The sequence below is a fragment of the Rhinatrema bivittatum genome, chromosome 3, assembly GCF_901001135.1.
Source record: "Rhinatrema bivittatum chromosome 3, aRhiBiv1.1, whole genome shotgun sequence".
Lineage (NCBI taxonomy): Eukaryota > Metazoa > Chordata > Amphibia > Gymnophiona > Rhinatrematidae > Rhinatrema > Rhinatrema bivittatum.
In genome coordinates, this window is record NC_042617.1 from 213725847 (window position 1) to 213747078 (window position 21232).

Below are 21232 nucleotides of genomic sequence, written 5' to 3' on the forward strand. Positions count from 1 at the left end.
TTAGCCCGAACACGGTTGAACGCTTGACCAGACATGGCTGAGCTGAGGGGAGGGGAGGGGATGTGAGGGACTCCATAAGAAACTCCCTCAAACCACCTTAAAAAAATGGTCGCAGGTAGCTTGCTTAGTCCTCCTTAATAATCAGCACTGCAAGGGATTCTGGTCTAGGGGAATTCCATTTAGCCAGGGGTTAAGTTGGCAGGGCAGAAAGAGCTTGGGGAGGTACCTGGAAGAAGAGAGAGCAACCAATGTGAGGATCTCCCATAACTAAAGGTTTGTGCATACCTGAAATACGGTGAGCTATATTGTTTTGTGGTAACTTATGAAGTGAAGGTGTGTTGCCGATATGTTTGAGTTAAATCCACTGTAAACAAAGCACACTGAAGTGAAAGCTGAGTTTTCTTGGTGTTTCCTCTGGCTGTTAACAAGACATTCACTGCTTGAGCTACCACACCTGGACACTGCCAGTCGTTGAAATTTCTCCATACTCTGTAGTACTCCAGTGATTAAACTAACAATCGAAAGGAAATAGTAAAACAAAGTCTGTGTGTTAAAGCTGGCCTGACTCCAGGTTCTGTACAAATTCTTGGGCTTCTTTTACCAAGATAAACCATTTATTCTGAGATTCACAGGATATATCAATTAATTTTTAGGTCATAGAGTGTTGAGCAGTCTGGAGCGAATTCATGACGCAGTGCATTTGAAGAGTCCTGAAAAATGAGCACTTTATTCCTCTTGTAGTAAAGTTGCTTGCTTGAGTTTATCACTCTTAAAATAGCTTCCGTTTATCCCCCAGGATGATTGTGGGCCACCAGCGGCGTGGTTGGCCTCTGTGTTGGGGCCAACGAGGAGCCCTGAAGCGAAAGTCTCCCCGTTGGAGATCGAGGGAGCAGTGCTGCAAGTTGTACCCGCGCTTACATCCTTTCTGATCGAGAGTGAAAATGCCATAATATCTGCACCAGCGGCTACAAGTTTTCAAATGTTGAAAGGAGGTGAGAGTTTTCCAGCTATGTCTTTACCAAATGTTGTAACAGCATATAGCTTGGAAAAACCTGTCATAGTAACCCTAGATTCACTCTGGGAACTAATTTCATCTATAGGAAAAACATTTTCAGACTGTTCATTGAAAATAAACTCATTGTCTCAGCAAGTGGACCCTTTAGTTAAGTTTAATGAAAATCAGAAAAAGGAAACTTCAGAAAAGATTAAGAATATGGAAGAAGAAATACAACATGTGATGAGTTAAATCTACAATTACTCAGGACTGTTCTGCCCTGAGTAGGAAAGTGGAATTCATTGAAAACACTTTAAGACACCTTAATCTGCAAATTTTGAATTTCCCAAGGGTGGTAGGAGAAGTTCCTAGAATTTCTATCAGAAAATATTTCCTGGAAGTATTGGGCTTTACAAATGAATCCGCTCCCCCTTTGGATAAAGTCTACTTTCTACCATCTCGCTCTGGTGTTCAGCTTCTGAATTCTCCATTGGGCTTAAATAATCTTTCAGAGTATTTAGTCATCTAATTTTGAAATAACAGAGAGAGCTACATTGTTGATATCTCTATATACAGAAAATGACCTTAGTAGTGTGATGAAAAGTTATTTTAGGACTCTAATGCATTATTTATGGGTCAAAAACTACACAAGAGAGAAAGGAAGGTTTTCTAGCCTTAAGACAGGCTACTTTAACTATTGGTGCTACCTTCTATCTACGATTCCCGTGCAAATGCATTGTAAAATATAATAGAGATACTTATATTTTCTTCATACCAGAACAGCTTAAAAGCTTCATAGATTCAAAAAAGGTCATGCTTCAATCGGGTAACACCTAAACACTTGAGATCATCTTGTATTGAAAGAGTAGTGCTGTAAGCTAAGCCATTTCTATTTTTTATTTCCTCTGAGTTTTCTTTACTCCTAAAATTGCTGATATCCTCCCCCTCCAGGGTATGTGGTCTAATGGGTATTGTAAAAAATAAAATTTGTTACCAAATGTGGTTATTCTTTGTTAAATTGTTGTATTTGATACCATATTTCCTCGCAAAGTGGATACTTTGTATGATTGTTGTAAAATGAATAAACAAATTTAAAAAAAAAAACTTCCGTTTACACACAATTCAGAAAGCATACTATTACTATTTGTGGTTTAGCGTCTAAACACCTCTTTGCCCCCAGCCTGTGAGTGTGCTCCACGTCTATGGCACCACAATCTGCACCGAGGTTTAGTTCCGCTGGCAGCCATCTTTCCAGGAAGCCTCTTATCGAAGCATCAACTAGGCTCTGAGGTCTTCAAGCCTATTTTCATAAAGCTGCACCTTTGTTTTTAGAGAGGTAAGGTCACCAGAGTTTCCCTGCACCTCACCCTCTAATTCAGAGACCCAATGTTCGACCTCTGTTACCCTATGACCAAACTCCTCAAAAAGTCATTTCCTTGTGTTTATCATAGATTTTGTCCAGCTTTTCAAAGTGGGGTTCTAGAGCATGAGTGACTGCAGTCATTATTTCAACTGGGAAGATAGTGCTTACCACAGGGATCTCAGGGTTTTCTAAACAAGATGCCATCTTGCAATGACACTTTTTCTTTCTTTTTTAGATGCTCTAGTACTCATGTCTGCAAGAGTTGGTAGTCTCTTATGTCATTTCTGAATATGTTAGAGTACTTTCTAAGGTGACAGAGGTCAGATTAGGTTGGATAGCTGCCAAAATATAGCAATCTACATCCTGCCTTGCTCACAGTGTCAAGTGACCTCCTCATAGTCTAGTTTAAAAACTACTCTATCTCCGTTTTAAATGTTAGCACCAGCAGCAGGGTTCCACCCTAATTAAATTAGAGCCCATTCTGTCAGAATAGGCTCCCTTTCCCCAGATTGTTACACATTTTCTAACAAATCTAAAGCCCTCTATTTTGCACCATTGTCTCATCCACACATAAACTCCAGAGCTCAGCCTGTCTCTAGGATCTTGGGGATCATTTTAGAGAATGTAATCCTGGAGGTCCTGAATTTCAATTTCCTATCTACAAGCCTAAATTTAGCCTCCAGAACCTCCTTTCCTGCAACTTCTTGTCATTGGTACCTTCATGCACCTTGACAGCTGGCTCCTCCCCAGCACTCAATAAAAATTTATCTAAGTGGCATGTGAAGTCTGTTACCTTCACACTTGGCAGGCAAATTACCAAGCAATCCTCATGTCCTATCACCCATCCAGTTATCTGCATTTATGATAAAATCACCAACTATAAAGCTAGTCCTATCCCTTCCCTCCTGGGCAAATGCTCCTGCAGACATATCATTGGTGCAAGAGGAGAAGGCATCACCTGGAGGGCAGATTCTAGCCTCATGATTATTACCAATGTGATGGTCTTCTTTCAGGTGACCTTGGCTGAAGTTGGCACTGCTCTACTATGTCCTTGAAAGCCAACTCTACCTCAGCTCTCCAGGTCTGCCACTCTGGTCTTCAGAGATTGCATTTGTTCTCTGAGAAACAGGAGATATTTGCCCTGGGTACACACATACAGCCTCTCACCAAATGGTACATAATCATACATGTGACGCTTGGTGCAAAAGACTGGATAGCCCCCATCTTGCTGCTGGATGTTTGTTTGCATCTTAATGTTGTTGAGATGTTTAAATTGTTAAAGCTGTGTAAGGAGTGGGTGTGTTTAAATCTAATGGGTGTTTAAATATGATGTTGGGCAGTTCATCGTTTTATGTAAACCGGAGTGATTTGTAATTCCCACAAGAACTTCGGTATATAAAAATTAAAAATAAATAAAATAAATAAAATCTTACGTTAGTTTGTCAATGACTAGCAACAGGACTAAAATTAGTCAATTACTAAACACAGGGAGGTCAATATTCAAAGTGTGCTTTCAGCTGCTAAATATACACCTACATTCAGAGGCCACCACCTTTATGGCTAAAATGTTACCTGTATAACTTGTGGGCAAGTAGTCAGCAGATCGGGGCAGAGTGAATTAGCTGTACAAGTTATGCGGCTAACTACTGATATTCAGTCTTAGCCACAGTTTAGACAAGCTAAAGAGCAGGTCTAAACTTAGCCGATTATAACTTATACAGCTAAGTGCGGATATATTTGCGTATATTCGGACGCATAACTGTGCCGCTGAATATTCCGTGTAACTTAACTGAATAAGTTATATTTGGCTAAGTTACTTAAATAACCAGCTTTGAAAATTGACCTCAGGATTAATGTTGTTTTAAATCACTAATTGACTTATTTTGAAGATTTTTCCTCCTAATGGGGCAATAATCTATATAATCAAAAAAATGAGACTAGGGTGGATGGGAGATTGGGGGCAATCAAACACCAATGACCCCCTTGCCTGAGAACCAATTCTCTCACCTTCTCTAATCAAGCAAATGACCTTTGCAAACTCACAATTATAACCTTAGAATTAAATGCTAACTTTAAGCTAGCACACAGAATTAATTCAATCTCTATTTTCCTAGAAAAAATTCATACACAGTTATAAATGTGTGGAAATGTGTTTGAAAATTACCTCCCATAAAGCAAACCAATCCATATCCATATTTACTAAACCAATTCAAAGTGAAGCCTGTAGTGATCCTTGCTAAAAGGATAGTTCTTATTTTAAACTACCTCTTATTAAATGTTAAGTTTTGAGAAAGGGATTAAAAACGCAAAGAAAAAAATGTTTTATCTGTAAATTATTGGTCAAGTACATATCCAGTTCAGAGATATTCTCCAAATTTGGTTTATCAACTTTTACCTGTTACTAATTCTTCCGTGCTTAGATGTTGCTTCCTTCCAGTCCTATTACCAGTAGTGTCACATTCTTCTTAGTCTTAATTTCCTTGAAAGTGTCAGGGTAAAAGATATTGTTGCAGCTCTTGAACTGGGGTTTGCTTGGTCTGAGGCTGGTATTTTGTACACAGAGCCACAGACTGGCTCAGAAAAATCAAATTTCAGATTAGATAGCCTGCTATACGGCCCTGCCCTTGAGGATCCAGATTGGTTCTCAGGGCATTCAAAAGTAATGCTGAAACACCTGGAGGGTGTTCCCAGCATTTAAATGGTATGGAGGCCAAAGAAAAGATTGGGATCCTGGAGTAGAATTGCGAATTCTTCCTCTGAGATGTATTAATGTTTTATTGTACTCTTAAGTTTTGGAAGTCTTAACCTTGCCTATAAACAGAAGCCTCGTCTCCAATCAGTCTGTGTGCTGCTACTAGAGAGAATCCATAATGAAATGACCAAGACTGTATACCAGGACTGGAAGTAAACCTTTTAAATTTATCTGCAGTGCATAAATCAGGAACTGTTATGTTAGTCTCATCTCTAATAAAACCATTATTGAAACATAATTCCTGTGTGAATGTGCTGCAGATGTCATCAGCCTGTTAACATACTGGGAAACCCCTTACTGAGCCTCCAACTTTTGCAGCTAGCTGGCCAGAGGAAAAGTGTGTAAACAAATCTTTGAATGCCTTTTTGCTGCTGTAAGCTGCAATTTTTGTGTCCTTTTTTGTTTTCAGGCTCAAAGGGATCTAGCCCTGGTCTGGGGCTAGTTAGCAAATTAAAACAAGTGTAGTTTTTGCTCTGTTAGAGCTAGGGTTTTTTGTTTTATGAATTGCTTTTATTTTTGGATGTGGTGCTGGAGACTCTACAGGTGTGAGCTAATTAGAATGCAACCAGCTCTGCAGTTGAATGCTGCGTTCTAGCAAAGTGCCACACCTTGCAGCTGATTTTGCTTGGAAGCCACGCAGCAATCCTGACTACAATCCAGTCCTGGTTTTTCACTGGAATAAAGAACCATGACTTTAAGTTAATACAGACTGTGATATACAATTCACTTCTACTTCATCATCTGAAATTTTGGAGCCACTCAAAGGCCCTGCAGAATTTTATTGATGGGTGCTTCTACTTGTTTTATGAAGATTTTAATGCTGGGTGATATATTGAGGCAACTGGAAGGGACTTGATCTATCAGAGACTCCTGGGAATAGCAGAGGAGTTTGCTCAGGACTAGTTCCAGACAACAACCCTAGTAACATAGTAATGATGGCAGAAAAAGACCAAAATGATCCATCTAGTCTGCCCAGCAAGCTTCCCAAGGTAGTAACTGCTGCTCCATGCAGGTTACCTCCATGTTTCTCTTAAGGGTAGTAACTGCCGCTCCGTGCAGGTTATCCCCATGTCTCTTAAGGGTAGCAACTGCAGCTCCATGTAGGTTACCCATGTTTCTCTTAAGGATAGTAACTGCAAAGGAAGAGAGAGAAAGCACAAGCCAGATAGGAGTTGAACCTAGAGTCTTCTGATCCGTAGTCAGATGCATTATCCATTGTGCCACTGGCCCAAGTGGTCCTCAAGGCATTTGAGCAGACATTTGGGGAACTGGAGACCCAACCTAACCCAATCTTTACAGAAGAGCCACCATAGCCAAAGCCTTTTGATGGGACCAGAGGACAACTTCAAAAATACCTTAACCAATGCTATGCCTGGGTACAGCACACTCTGCTCCACTTCAGAAATGAGGCCAGCAAAGTAGTCAGTGAGTTTCTTGCTCAGAAGGGAAGCTCTAAATTGATGATGGACTTGAAAGACTGCCATGCTCTACACAATTTTAAAAGGAATTTTACTGCCCCATTCACAAGGTCTGCAAAACTAGAAGAGGTAACCATATCAATCTGATTCTCACTTTTGGCAGTCTGCTGAGACTCCAGCTTCTGGACCAAATGTCATGCCAACTGCAAGATTCGAGCTTGGACTCTGCTGCAAACCCAACTCTCAATCCTGTGCCTGCTCTGCATGACCTGCAGAGCCATGTCAAAAGAGGATAACCTGATCTAATAAGGATTATTAAACAAGTACAGGTCCAAAACCTTCTAAGCAAGAATCAGTACCCCTTTTTTGGAACTTGTGGTTGCTGGATCTGACCTGTCTGCCACACTGGACTATAAAACTGATGCAGATGCCATGCCAAATTCAGCGACTGAGGAGGGTACTTTAGTTGGCAATCCTGATTAGACAGACTCTGTGCTTGAAGGGGGCATCAGATACGGCAGACCCTGTGCCTGAAGAAAGTCTCCTTTGACTACAAAACGGATTTCGAACCAGATACTATGCTTACCTTTATAGATTCTAACTCTATGCCAGACTATGATGTGTTCCTGATTTAGAATCCAATTCGTGTAACTGTGGACTTGGGTTCTGGAATAATAGATAAGATGTTGAAAAATATTTTCCATATGCATTTAAAACCAACCAAACTGTTTTTGTTTCAGCAGCCACAGATCCAAGCCTATTCCTGTGACATCTGACCCTAGGATAGGGGACTTAGACCGACTCCTGTCTAGCGAATAGTGTATGCTGCCAGTGAAGGCCAGAATTCGAGACAATTTTAGGGTGCTTGGAGGGCAAACTTTGGAGGGGGGAATTCAGTTAGGGGAAAAAGCTATTGTTGCTGGTCTTGAACCAGGATCTAGTTGATTTGGGACCTGTATTTTGTACACAGAGCCACAGACTGGCTCAAAGAAAACCAATTCCAGACTAAAGATAGCCTGCTATACGGCTCCATCCCTGAAAATCTGGATTGGTCCTCAAAGCATTCAAAAGCAATGCTGGAACTCCTGGAGGGTCTTCCCAGTATTTAGACAACATGAAGGCCAAAGAAAAGTTTGGGATCCAGGAGTAGATCCGCGAGTTCTTCCTCTGAGATGTATTATTGTTATATTGTACTGTTGTTTTGGAAGTCTTATACCTTGTATATAAGCAGAAGTCTCGTCTCCAATCATGTTTATGTACTGATACTTGAGAAAATCTATGGTGAAAAGACCCAGACTGTATAGCTGGACTGGAAGTAAGCGTTCCCCTACTGTGAATTCTCTCTTATGTGTGAGTATGCTGTAGGGGCCTTCAGAGCCTGAAAAAGTTGATCAAGTGTCTCTACAACTTCTTCATCAGTTATAATTAAATATTTCTTCCATTTCACTTGAAAAGACAAAGGAAGGAAATCCTGAATAATAGACTACATTTTTAGATCTCAGCCTCTTCTGACCAAAATAATTGAGATAAGTCAAGAGAAATCTTTTCTCCTCTAAACATAAAACTCTTACCCCTCAAAGTTTACATCCAAAATTCAAACATTTTACTAGCACTGCTCGTTTTCTTTATCATCTCAAGTTGTCAGTAAACTTTGAGGCTTTTCATTTCTTTGTATAAACTTGCTTAGTATTGATTTGTTCCTTAATATTGATTTTGTTCTGCTTTTCTTTTTATTTTAGATCTATTTCACTTTTTAGGGCAGCTAGAGCACACAAAACATCCATATGTACAACTCTGAGCGTCTGCATTAGAACAGCAGTATTGGCCTTAGTGATTAGGATTTCTAACTCTAAAGCTGCTTCAGAACGTCTTTTTCAATCTTGTAGTCTGACAATTTTTTTGGAGGGGATTATTCTGGGAGGAGGTAGGAGAGTGCTGACCAGGATCCTGTAAAAATTCTGTAAAATGTAGCCAATGTTTCTGTTTCTGTGTAGTCTGCCCTGATAATCATATCATTAGGTCACCATAACAACAAGAATGGAGAACATTCATAAATAATAATACGCCACCATCTTAAATCAAATTTAGGGAATCCAACTCAATATCAAATTAAGGGTCTTTCAACCTTGAGCAACCATTATTGTCCTGTCTCCACAGGAATTTTCCTGTTTGCTGCTTTTCAGTATCCTGCTACCAGAGCAGCCTTTTTTGTTTCTGTTCCTTTCTGTTGATCATGCTTTTATTCTGCATAAAGTTGCTTTGTGTAACCCCATTTTGGGGGTTACACAAAGCAACTTTATGCCATAAAATAATTTATAGTTTTTGGGGCTGGATCCTCTTGTACTAGCTCTCTCATAAGGCTCTTTCCCCAGAGCATAGGTTCTTTACTGGTTGGGGAAAGGATTTATCCTCCAAGGACCTGAGTGGCAGGGGTGACATTGTGACTTTTCCTATGGAGAGGTATAAATCTTTTACTGCTGTGAATTCTGTTAGTGCCAACAACACACAGGAGACTCTGAGTGTCCAAAAGAAATACTTTACTGAAGGTGAATCAAATGAATTAATGGCACAGTTCAGAAAACAGTTCTTAACCGTACAGCAGGTCTTTTCCTATTTATAGTCCTTCCTTTATCTATGCAAGGGTCTCTTACTACCAAGTCAAGGGAAAACACTCACCCTTCAGGGCATGGACAAAATGAGGTTCCCAAGTGGGCAAGAAAACCCCTACAAGCTAGCAAACAATTGGCAAAATAGTCTAATGCTCAGCGAGTCCCAATTTCCTCTTTCCCCAGTGATGAAGACTCCAATGGGGGTCCTCAATATTTTTCAATGTGGTTTTACTCACAGTTCTCCAATATCTCACTTGAACCCTAACTTTCCAAATCCCTAGATGAAAGGGATCCACACAAAATCCACAGCTCTCGATGTTCCTTTTGACAGAGTAGAAGGGGGCAGCAAAACTCTTCCTCCCAGTTCCTCTAACCAAAACTTCTCCCAAAAAATTGATTCCAAACATCATAAGCATCTTGCAGCAGGTCACCACCATACCTCTGTCCTCCAGGAGGTTGCAGAGAGGCAGGTCTCTTATCCTGGGCCCCCCAGGGAAAGGTTTTCCCTGTGAGCTCTCTCTAGGCAACACCCAGGAGATTCACAGGCTTCTTACCTAAAAAAATGTGAAAATCCCAAAAACAAACCTGGAAACAAACTCAGCCAGCCACTGACTGGACTTCAAGCTTCCCAAACTTTCCCAAGGAAATCAGGCAGGATTTGTCTGAGTCCTCCAAGTAGGCCCAAAATCTAAAGAAAAAGCCTTCCTGTGCTTCCATCCAACTCCACAACTCAAAAGTACTGCCCCCCTTTGCACCGCTGCAAACTGCTTTTATTTCCTCACCAAGGGGGTGGCCATCCCAGCTCCCTCAAAAGGAGGGACTGTATCGAATGGTGCCTCCCCACTATTTCCTCCTCTCTGTCTCTAGCTAAAGGAGACATCCTACACGTTCAATGCCTCTGTTGTATGCAGTGACATCTGGATAACCTCTCACTTGAACGCGAGAAAACCTGGAGTATGTCCTTGTGTGTCCAGTCAGCTCTACTCGGTCAGTATGCTTTAGGTCTGACCTGTCCGAGCCCTGCAGAAGAAATTTTACCTGCCTTTACTTTCTGTGATCCAGACTTTGGTTGCTCTTTTCTACGATTTATTCACAGTAAGAATCTGTTTACCTGTTTTACCTTTTAAAAGAGTTGAAGCAGCAGCCTTCTCTGTGAAGTAAAGACCAAGTTAAGCTATCTGTATAGTGGCACGTGGAAATGTACAGCAAGGTCAGAATAAATATAAACACTCATTCTATCTCAGAGCTTTTGTCATTCTGAAAAATCTAAATTAGGAGGTGATGTCCTTTTGTGGATTGCAAGTTGCTTAAAAGACAGGAAACAGAGTAGGATTAAATGATGTTTTCACAGTGGAAAAAGGTCAACAGTGGAGTGCCTCAGGGATCTGTACTTGGACCGGTGCTTTTTAATATATTTATAAATAATCTAGAAAGGAGTACAACAAGTGAGGTGATCAAATTTGTGGATTACAGAAAATTATGCAGTGTAGTTAAATCTCAAGTGGATTGTGATGAATTGCAGAAGGATCTTGCAAGACTGGAAGATTGGGCTGCCAAATGGCAAATGAAATTTAACGTGGACAAGTGCAAAGTGATGCATATAGGGAAAAATAACCCTTGCTGTAGTTACACAATATTAGGTTCTATCTTAGGAGTTACCACCCAGGAAAAAGATCTAGGCATCATAGTGGATAATACAATGAAATCATCAGCCCAGTGTGCTGTGGCAATCAAAAAAGCAAACAGAATGTTAGGAATTATTAAGAAGGGAATGGAAAATAAAACGGAGTATGCCATAATGCCTCTGTATTGCTCCTTTGTGAGATCGCACCTTGAATACTGTGTGCAGTTCTGGTCACTGCATCTCAAAAAGGATATAGCTGCACTAGAGAAAGTGCAGAGAATGGTGACCAAAATGATAAGTGGCATGGAACAGCTGCCCTATGAGAAAAGGCTAAAGAAGTTAGGGCTGTTCAGTTTGGATAAGAGACAACTGAAGGGGAATATGATAGAAGTCTACAAAATCATGAAAGGACTTGAACAATTAATGTAAATCGGTTATTTACCAGGGGGCACTCCATGAAGTTAGCAAGTAGCTCATTTAAAACAAATCCAAGAAAATTCTTTTTCGCTTAGGGCCAGATTTTCTAACCTACGCGCGGGCGTAGATTTGTGCGCGCAACCCGGCACGCACAAATCTACACCCTATTTTATAACATGCGCGCAGCCGCGTGCATTTTATAAACTCCAGGGTCGGCGCGCACAAGGGGGTGCACACTTGTGCACCTTGCGCGCGCTGAGCCTTAGGGGAACCTCGATGGCTTTTCCGTTCCCTCTCGCCCCCCCCCCCCCCCCCCCCACACACCTTCCCCTATCGAATCCGCACCCTATCCCTACCTAAATCCCCACCTACCTTTATTATTTAAGTTGCGCCTGCCTCCGGGCAGGCGTAGGTCGCCTTCAGAGGTCTCTGGCCATGCCCCCGCCCTGGACTGCCCCTACCCTCCCCTTTTTTCAAGCCCCGGGACATATGCGCGTGTCGCCAAGCCTTTGCAAAATAGGCTCGGCATGCGCAGGAGTGGGTTTTTGGGGTTACACGCATAACCCTTTGAAAATCCGCCCCTTAGCGCATAGTTACTCATTGTTTTATATGTTAAGTTGTAATCCGTTTAGCACATAATTTTGATATAAATGTAATATAAAAGATTTTTAAATAAATATAATAGTTAAGTTCTGGAATTCATTGCCAGTGGATGTGGTTACAGCAGTTAGTGTAACTGGATTTAAAAAAAGGTTTGGATAAGTTTCTAGATGATAAATCTATAAACCTCTATGACGGTAATTAATAAGCAATAGTAGCTTGTGATCTAATGTTAGGGTACTTGCTAGGTACCTGTGACTTGGATTGGCCACTGTTGGAAACAGGATACTGGGCTTGCTGAACACTTGGGTCTGACCCTGTATGGCATATCTTATGATTTATTTCAATATAGGAGTAATCTCCTTTGGTTTCTTATTTTGTAAGCTTTATAGCACAAATTAATCAAAACTGCCTCAGCCCCCACCAAATGCTCATGTCTCCTTCTGCTGACAGTAAAACCAGTTTAGATTGCAGTCTCTCTGGAATCATGCAGAGTAACCCTCTGACTCAAGCCAAACTTCAAAGCAGCTCCATGGCGACCTCCTCCATAATTTCGTTCAGCTCTGAGGACATGCTTTTGACAGGGAACTCACCATCACAATGTCCCCAAGTACAGTTTAAGCTTCCAAGAAGTTGCCATATGCTCTTCAAGTTACCTCAACTCAACTGCTTGCTTGCTTTTCTGGCTACCCACTATGAGATTGGCTTTTGATCCCAAATTTTCCAGACATTAATATGAGCTCATAGTTCTTCACACATGTTGACCTCTACTTTACCATACTGATATGCCCTATATGTCCATTTGATAAAACTCACTACTGCTGTGGACTCGACTGCTCTTTCAGTTGCTAGAAATCAGTTGATAAGCTTTTCCTAGGGCATAAATATTTGTTGCTTGATTTACATTATATTCAGGGTCACCATGGGCGTTTATTACCAGTGCAGAAGAGGAGCCTTCTAATATCTCTCCAAGGGATCTATTACTAAACACATTAAAATCAACTATTAACGGGCTTATACGCAGATTTTGATGTGGGCATTACCAGCAAATTTAATGTCTGATGTACTAAAAGGCATGTAACCTTTTAGTACATCAGGCATTATCAGAGGGTTTTAGAATTTGATGACACATGTGCCTATGACCATGGGTAATGCCAGCCATGATGGGAGCTCCAATTCTTCTCGCCTGATAAGAAAATCAAGAGGCCTTGTTGCCCTATTCCCCATTGTGATGTAATTCATTGCTCCTTCCCCCCACACTCGCCCATTCCTATCTCTTCAGACTTTTTCAAAACAAATATTAGGCAAGAGGGAGCCTTATAGGCATCAAACTGAAAATGGTGGCAACTGACATCAAACCGAATTCTTGCCCACATAGAGAGGCGTAAGTAAATTTTGGCATTAACAAGGTGTTAAATAATTTTGCATTATTTACTTTGATTTATCCCTTGCCATTCTAGTGTATGCTTAAGTTGAAATACAACAAAATAAAATACATAAAAAACAAACAAATTTAAAACAGTCAAAAAATCATTACATTTTTTTGCTTTAAGATATATAAATTATGTGCATTCTAAGCAGTTTAGTTTAACATTTGTTAATATTAGTCCAAGTTAAGTCCACTTCAATATTAACATGGACTAGTGCAAACTTTATAATACCTAATGCAAGCATTTAACACATATAAGGGTCATTTTCAAAGAAAAATGTAAATGTTACATACTTTCGTAGCAATTTGCAGAAGCCCATTTACCCGCATTAAGTGCATTTTTTGCAGGAAAAATTAATTGACAATAGGATTTACCTGCACTTAATGCGAATAAATGGGCTTCTGAAAATTGCGATGATAGTATGTTACATTTACATTTTCCTTTGAAAATTACCCTAACACTTGTATTAGTGCTAATGCACTTTAGTACATAGATCCATAAATTGATAAAAGCTTATGAAAAATAGGATAGTGACTTCTGAGGAAAGGGAAAGCAGCAAAGCAAAAGGGGAGGTTTAATAGTACAGGGAGACAGAAATAGGCAAAATATAAATTACATGTGTCAATGAAATAAGTTGTGATTTTTTTCCCCACATGGTCAATATTCCAAATATTGGAGTTTTGTCCATTTATGTTGCTGAATGCATTCGACTAGTGTTAGACAACTTCGGTCCTGGAATGCCACAAATCAGTCTGGTTTTCAGGATATCCACAATGAATATATATGAGATATTTAATATGAGATATCCTGAAAACCAGACCTGTTGTGGCATTCCAGGATTAGAGTTGTCTATCTCTGCATTAGTTTAAGTGTGATATTTTTCCTTAATACTTTTAGGAAACCTTGAAAAGTTCTACCTCTTACCTATCATTTCTACTGCTCTCATCCAATTTTCCTAAGAAGTTAGGTGCCAACCCTTTTTCTTTTCTAAAAAAACAAATAAATAAATAAAAAGACAAGTTACTATGAAACTATACATTAATCAACATACATGATAAATTCAATTATGGAGCATGCAAATAGCTTGTGTGATTTATCTAAATTGATAAAATGTAAAGCAGCAATAACTGTAATACTAGTCAATAATGTAATTTATTACTTTTTTTAACAAGTAAATGTTACCAGACCAAACTATACAGCATTAGTAATTCTCATCATTTCTACTTTTAATATTAAAGAATTCGTTTATTGTTTATTTATTTAAGGATTTATAGTCTGCACAATCTGAAGAAGTGGATTTCAAAAGGAACATTCATATTCAAAAAAATATTTTAAAAAAATTGAAATAAAAATAAAACAAGATTACATTAAATGATTAAAAATCATAAAAACTGACTAATAAACATAATAAACAAATTAATTTTAAAACAAAAAGACGACAAGCTATGGCATGCCATAGTGCTAAATGCTTGTGAAAAATATAACGCTTTTAGCTGTTTCCTGAAGGTGGAATAACAGGAGATTAGGCAAATTTCATCAGGCAAGCTGTTCCAGAGGATATAGAATGTTCTTTCCCTTGGCTCATCTAGATGTACCAAACCGGCTAAGGGATCGTCTAGCAGGTTCCAATTCGCTAATCTTAAAGCTCTTGAGGGTTAATATATTTTCAAGAGATTGCTAACACACAGTGGAGATTTATGACTGAGTGCATGGTGATGCAATCTTAAATAGCATTCTCCAATATATCAGGAGCCAGTGCAGTGTAAACAAAATGGGAGTGATTGGATCAAAGAGTCGAGTTCCAGCTTTCAATCTGACAGCTGCATTTTGGACTGCCTATAGGCACTTAAGTTGGAAGACCTACATACAAGGAATTGCAGTAATCTAACTTTGATATTACCAATGAATGAATAATGGTCCTGAAATCATGCATGGGTTAAATAAGATTTTAAATTACGAAGGACGCAAAGCTTGCTAAATGCACTAGTTGCGACATTTCTCTGGTCACCGATTCAAGCTGAATCCCACAGTTTCATACAGAGGTTGAAATCTATAGTGTGTGGTCTTCAAATTTGAAAGAAGTTGGAAATTCTGCATTGGGGAATCTGCTGAGAATTATTAAGTTAGTTTTGTTTACATTTAGAGCCAACTTGTTTTCATACATCCATTTCTGGATGGCCAATGTAATCAAGTGCATCTGTAGATGATGTGGTGTCTGGGACAAACAAATTTCTGTCATTTGCATACAGTCTGTAGCCCACTCCAAGAGGCTGATGCATTTTGACGTGCACTAGAATAACTCCCAATGCAATAATGTGATTAGTGCGTCCAAAACGCACATAGCTAATAGCGCTCATCACATATAAATTCTATGTAGATGAGACTATTAGCTATTACCCTGCGATGCAAGGAGGCACGCTAAGAAAGAGACTGACTAGCGTGTCTCCTACTACCGTGAGAAATTTAATGCCTGCTCAGAGGCAGGCGTTATTCACAAAGGTGGCCTGACCAAATCTCTCCTCCCCTCCCCCCCCAAGGACTGGCCCAATAGGTGAAGTAGTCTGGACCAGCGAAAGGATCAATCAGCAGTATGTGAAGGAATGAATAAATTAACATTAAATATCAGGAACAAGCCCTGCCAGGGGAGGGTCTCCAGCAGGCGTTCCTGGCATGGAGAGGGGATTTGGGGTCTGGCAAAGACTGTTTTACTAAATGGACCTCAGAATCCGCCATTTCAGGTACAGGACCCCCAGATCTGACCTAGACTGCTTCGCCCATCAGACCAGATCTTGAGAGGGGAGGTTTGGTTAGGTCAGCTGGTGCTGGTCTGGGCGCACAGCCACCTCTCCTGGAGGACTGTTTTTGAGCGCTAGGGACACACAATTTGTCCCTAGCTCATCCTTTTTACCGCACCAACTCATTTAACTATTACATTGGGTGCCTAGAAGAGATGGCTTTGCATGCGTTAGGAAACTCAGACGTAGCTGTTTTAACTTTGCGTGATATTGCATTGGCCCCCAAGATTGGCGAGGAGGTTACAGACTGGATGCAGATAAATATTAAACAATAGTGCTGATCGCATTGAATCCTCTGGAGCCTGTGTAGTAATCTGATGTCAATCTGATTTGTTGTCACCTATTTTAACTTGAAAAGAGCTGTTTGTGAGAAAAAATGTGAGACAACGCAATACTTAGCCGACAATACCAATCTCCTGTAACTGTAGAAGTAATAACTGATGATTTATTGTATCAAACACGGCTGAGATATCCAGCAAGAAAAGAATGTGCTTGGAGGACATCTCAAAGCCGTGTCTGAGCAGTTTCACTGCTATGGTTCAATGCTATGGGACTATAAGTTAATTGTAATTTTTCAACAGAACACAAAAATTGTCAATGCACATATAAATACAAAGATGAAATTAACCTACCTCGTTTTACTTTTCACTTTAACATTTTTGTGGTTTGTATCAGGAGAAGACTCCTATCAAAAATATAAATTAAGAAAGCTAAAAACATCAAGGCAAAATGTTTAGAATGTAGAATTAAAGCAACATTTTTTCAAATACTGCTGTACATCTTGAAATAAAGGGTGTTGCTTATCTGTAACAAATATTCTCTGAGGACAAGGGGATATAGCAATCCTTACACATCCTTACATTTTTTAAAATACTCCACTAGTATGTGCAAATTTCCCGCATCAGTGGTGTACATGCAAGGAATTCTTCATATCAGTATATACAGAAATCAATTCCTAGGGGAGGCAGGTGGGTTTTGAGGACTATGCATTTTCCAGTCCTCAAAGAACACCTGTTACAGCTAAGTTTGCTTTCTCACACATGGGAATAGGCTTAATAGGAAGCTTCAACAGAATAAGCCCAACATGAATCAGACAACTAAAGACTATATAGATATGGGTTTGCCTTCTATCTGGTGATGGTTAGAACTAATTAAACTGACATGAACCCTAATGTAATTTTCAGATTAAACTCTGAAACATTTAGAAGTTATTCAAGAAGTATTTGTGTAGGACCAGAAAAAAGATCTAGGGCCTTCTCCTCACACTAGAAGGCAAACTTTCTCTATTATAAAGAATATGACCTCCTGGTGGAAATGTTCCTATATACAAGAAGAATATGAGACACATCCTTCAAAAGATCCAGGGAACCTAACATTACCCTCTCAACATCCAGGCTGTCAGGGCTAGGGATATGATGTTGGATAAAGAATTGCTTCCTGGTTTGCATGATGAGAGTTGAGGAATTCTCCAACCATATTGGTATCCTGATGTACAACTTTCATAGGAGTGGGAACTAAATATACCTCAACCATTGGGGCGGGGGGGGGGGGGGGGCGTGGGTGTCATTAGAATCATTATCCCCTGGTCACTTCTGAGTTTTAGTAAGATCTTTACCACAAAAGGAATTAGAAGAAATGTATTTAGAAGATCATTTTTCCAATTTAGGGAGAAGATATCTGAGGCTAGTTTGCCTGTGATTCTCTCCTGGAACAGAACTGTGGAACTTTCTTGTTCAGATGAGACACAAATAGATCTACCATGGGTGCAGAATATCTGACTTGCTACCCCCCATGATCTAAGGACCACTTGTGGGACTCTTCTGTTGCAGAAACCACACTATGCAAACTCCCAGTGGATATTCAAATGGTAGCTAAGCTATCTATATTTTGGCAAAAAGATAGAAGCCTGGCTTTTCCTCTGAAGTTATTGCTAAAATGTAAGGTCTCTAAGGGGGGTCATTTTCTATCCCTATTGCATGCGATAGCTCGATAGGGGCAGACTCGGGGCGGCAGTGGTACCAGAAGAGGAGGAGTCGGTGTGGCGTCGGGGCGGACGCTGTGGAAATTTCGCTGGCGGCGATAAGGTAAGACCCGTTATTGTCGCCAGTAGCGCGCCCAATAGCGCGATCACTGCCAGCTTTTGCAGGCCCACCCCGCTCCCCCTCCCATCCCCATTACCGCGGTATTCAAAGAGCTCTGCGCCGTAGGAAAATCCAGACCTAAATTAGGTAAAATTTAAGATCTTTGGCCTGTTCTCATGAAAAACAGTAGATTTCCCACTTTTGCCCTCTGCACTGACAAGCAAGCCCTATGTGTCAGGCTTATTTGTAGACACCTTGAAAGTCAGCAGTAGGAACCAAGAAAAGAAAATTGAGCATGTTTAATTTATCCTGTTCACACTATTTAGCTTGATCAAATTATTTAGCTTGCCCTTGGTAGCATGCTCATGTTTGTAAGTTAACACCAAGTCCTACCAGGTACTAATTTGTGTGGACAGTAAGCATACCATGCTGCTTAGTGTGAGCTCATAAATCCCTCATTTGCTTATCATATTCCATGCCCCTTAGAACTATTTTAACATTCAAATATGGCCCTCCTACATAGCACACTATTTTTAGTGTGCATAAGAAAGCCTTCTCATACATACTGAAATTTACTGCATAGCTTCCCATGTGTTTAATTTTACACTGGAAATGGTTTAAGGTTCTGTTTAGACCAGTGGTTCTCAACCTTTTTTCGGCCAGGACACACCAGACAGATGGTTCTCATATGCGTGACACACTGAACATGTGACCGTCATGGGGCTAAATGTAAACATACACTCTGCATCCACGGGAACCCCCTTGACCTCCAACAATGGATGCAGAGCAGAACTAGGGCATTACCCATAGAACTCACCATGCAAAAAAAAGATATTCTGGTTCTGATGACATCTCAGTAAAAGCAAAACAAACTCCATTTACTACCAGGCAAAATAGTCTTCCTTATGAAAAGGCAATAATTTACCACTAATGCATATCCTATTGAGAAAACACAACAAATAAGATTGATACAACTGCCTACATGCTAGTAAAATACCTCAACTCTGTCACACACACAGAATCAATCTTCACCAAGTACAGAAAGACCACAAATTATAAATATGGAGACAAACTGGAATGGAAACCCAAAAAAAGGCCACTCTGCATGCAGTGCAAACCTGGAGAAATGGAAAGAGAAATATAGCACCTAACATAGTCCCAAGATCTGTAATAATGCACACAAACTAATCCGCACAAAGTTACACCTGCATTATGGAACACACTCAAACAGTAACAACCCTATCTATGAAAAGGAAACACTGCAAATATTGTCACCTCCCTGCCCAGTCTCTGCCTCTCACACTCATCCTAGTCACCTCCCTGCCCAGACTTTCTCTCACACACACCGCAGTCACCTCCCTGCCCAGTCTCTCTCTCTCTCACACACACCTCAGTCACCTCCCTGTGATGGAGAAGGTACAGAGAAGGGCTACCAAAATGATAAGGGGAATGGAACAGCTCCCCTATGAGGAAAGACAAAAGAGGTTAGGACTTTTCAGCTTGGAGAAGAGACGGCTGAGGGGGGATAAGAGAGAGGTGTTTAAAATCATGAGAGGTCTAGAACGGGTAGATGTGAATCGGTTATTTACTCTTTCGGATAATAGAAAGACTAGGGGGCAATCCATGAAGTTAGCATGTGGAACATTTAAAACTAATCGGAGAAAGTTCTTTTTTACTCAACGCACATTTAAACTCTGGAATTTGTTGCCAGAGGATGTGGTTAGTGCAGTTAGTATAGCTGTGTTTAAAAAAGGATTGGATAAGGTCTTGGAGGAGAAGTCCATTACCTGCTATTAAGTTGACTTAGAAAATAGCCACTGCTATTACTAGCAACGATAACATTGAATAGACTTAGTTTTTGGGAACTTGCCAGGTTCTTATGGCCTGGATTGGCCTCTGTTGGTAACAGGATGCTGGGCTTGATGGACCCTTGGTCTGACCCAGTATGGCATGTTCTTATGTTCCCTCTCTCACACAAACACCCCAGTCACCTTCCTGCCCAGTCTCTCTCTCTCACACATCCCAGTCACCTCCCTGCCCAGTCTCTGCCTCTCCACTCACCCCAGTCACATCCCTGCCCAGTCTCTGCCTCTCACACTCACCCCAGTCACCTCCCTGCCCAGTCTCTGTCTCTCATACTCACTCCACTCACATCCCTGCCCAGTCTCTGTCTCTCACACTCACCCCATTCACATCCCTGCCCAATCTCTCTCTCAGACACACCCCAGTCACCTCCCTGCCTGGTCTGTCTCTCACACATAACCCAGTCACCTCCCTGCCCAGTCTCTGTCTCTCACACTCACTCCAGTCACCTCCCTGCCCATTCTCTCCCTCTCTCACAAAAAACACCCCAGTCACCCCCCTGCCCAGTCTCTGTCTCTCACACTCACCCCACTCACATCCCTGCCCAATCTATCTCTCAGACACACCACTCTGTGCACGTTACTCCCATGTTTCTCCTAAGTATAGTAACTGCCACTCTGTGCAGTTATCCTCAAGCCTTATAACCCATTAAAACTGTAGCTAGCAACATTTTTTACTAAATGATGAACTTTCTTGAAAATTCAGACAGTGCTGCTTGACGTGCTTTGCTTATGGACTTGGCCGTAGAAGCAGTCCTGTGCTTTTTCCCTTATGTCTTTGTATCAGTGCCCCAGGCCCTCTTGGATGTTGTCTGAATCTAATTCCCTTTTTCCTCTGCCGTCGAAGTGGGGAGTAATGCTGCAATTGCATTAAAAGCATCAAGGCTTATTGGTTAAGTGTAGCAATATCCATGCCTTCTGCTAAGGGTAGCAACTGCCATACTAGCAAGTAACCCCCATGCACACTTTCTTCATTTCCTTTAGGACCTGGTCATAGAAGCAATCCTGTATTTTTTCCCTTATGTCTGCATATTAGTATGTCAGACCATAGAAGTCAGGAGCCCTCGGTTGTTGTCTGAATCCAATTCCTCTTTTCCACCCTGCTGTCTAAGCAGGGAACAATTTTATAGTTACATTAAAAGCATCAAGGCTTATTGATTAACGGTAGTAATCTCCATGACTTCTGCTAAAGATGGTAACCACCTCACCAGCATGTATGCTTTTCTCACTTCCATCTTCTAGTCTTTAAAGATCCACAGTGTTTATCCCATGCCTCTTTGAATTCTT

General features: G+C 40.7%; 1 protein-coding gene across 1 annotated transcript in view; it reads right to left on the bottom strand.

The window, feature by feature from the left end:
• EIF2AK2 (eukaryotic translation initiation factor 2 alpha kinase 2) overlaps positions 1 to 21232 on the bottom strand; it is a 357779-nt gene that overhangs the window by 137196 nt on the left and 199351 nt on the right. The window contains exons 10-11 of the mRNA XM_029594168.1: positions 16635 to 16687; positions 14132 to 14194 (exon numbers count right to left, since the gene is read on the bottom strand). Of these exons, the coding sequence (XP_029450028.1) occupies positions 14132 to 14194; positions 16635 to 16687 (116 nt within the window). The remainder of the gene's footprint in view (positions 1 to 14131; positions 14195 to 16634; positions 16688 to 21232) is intronic.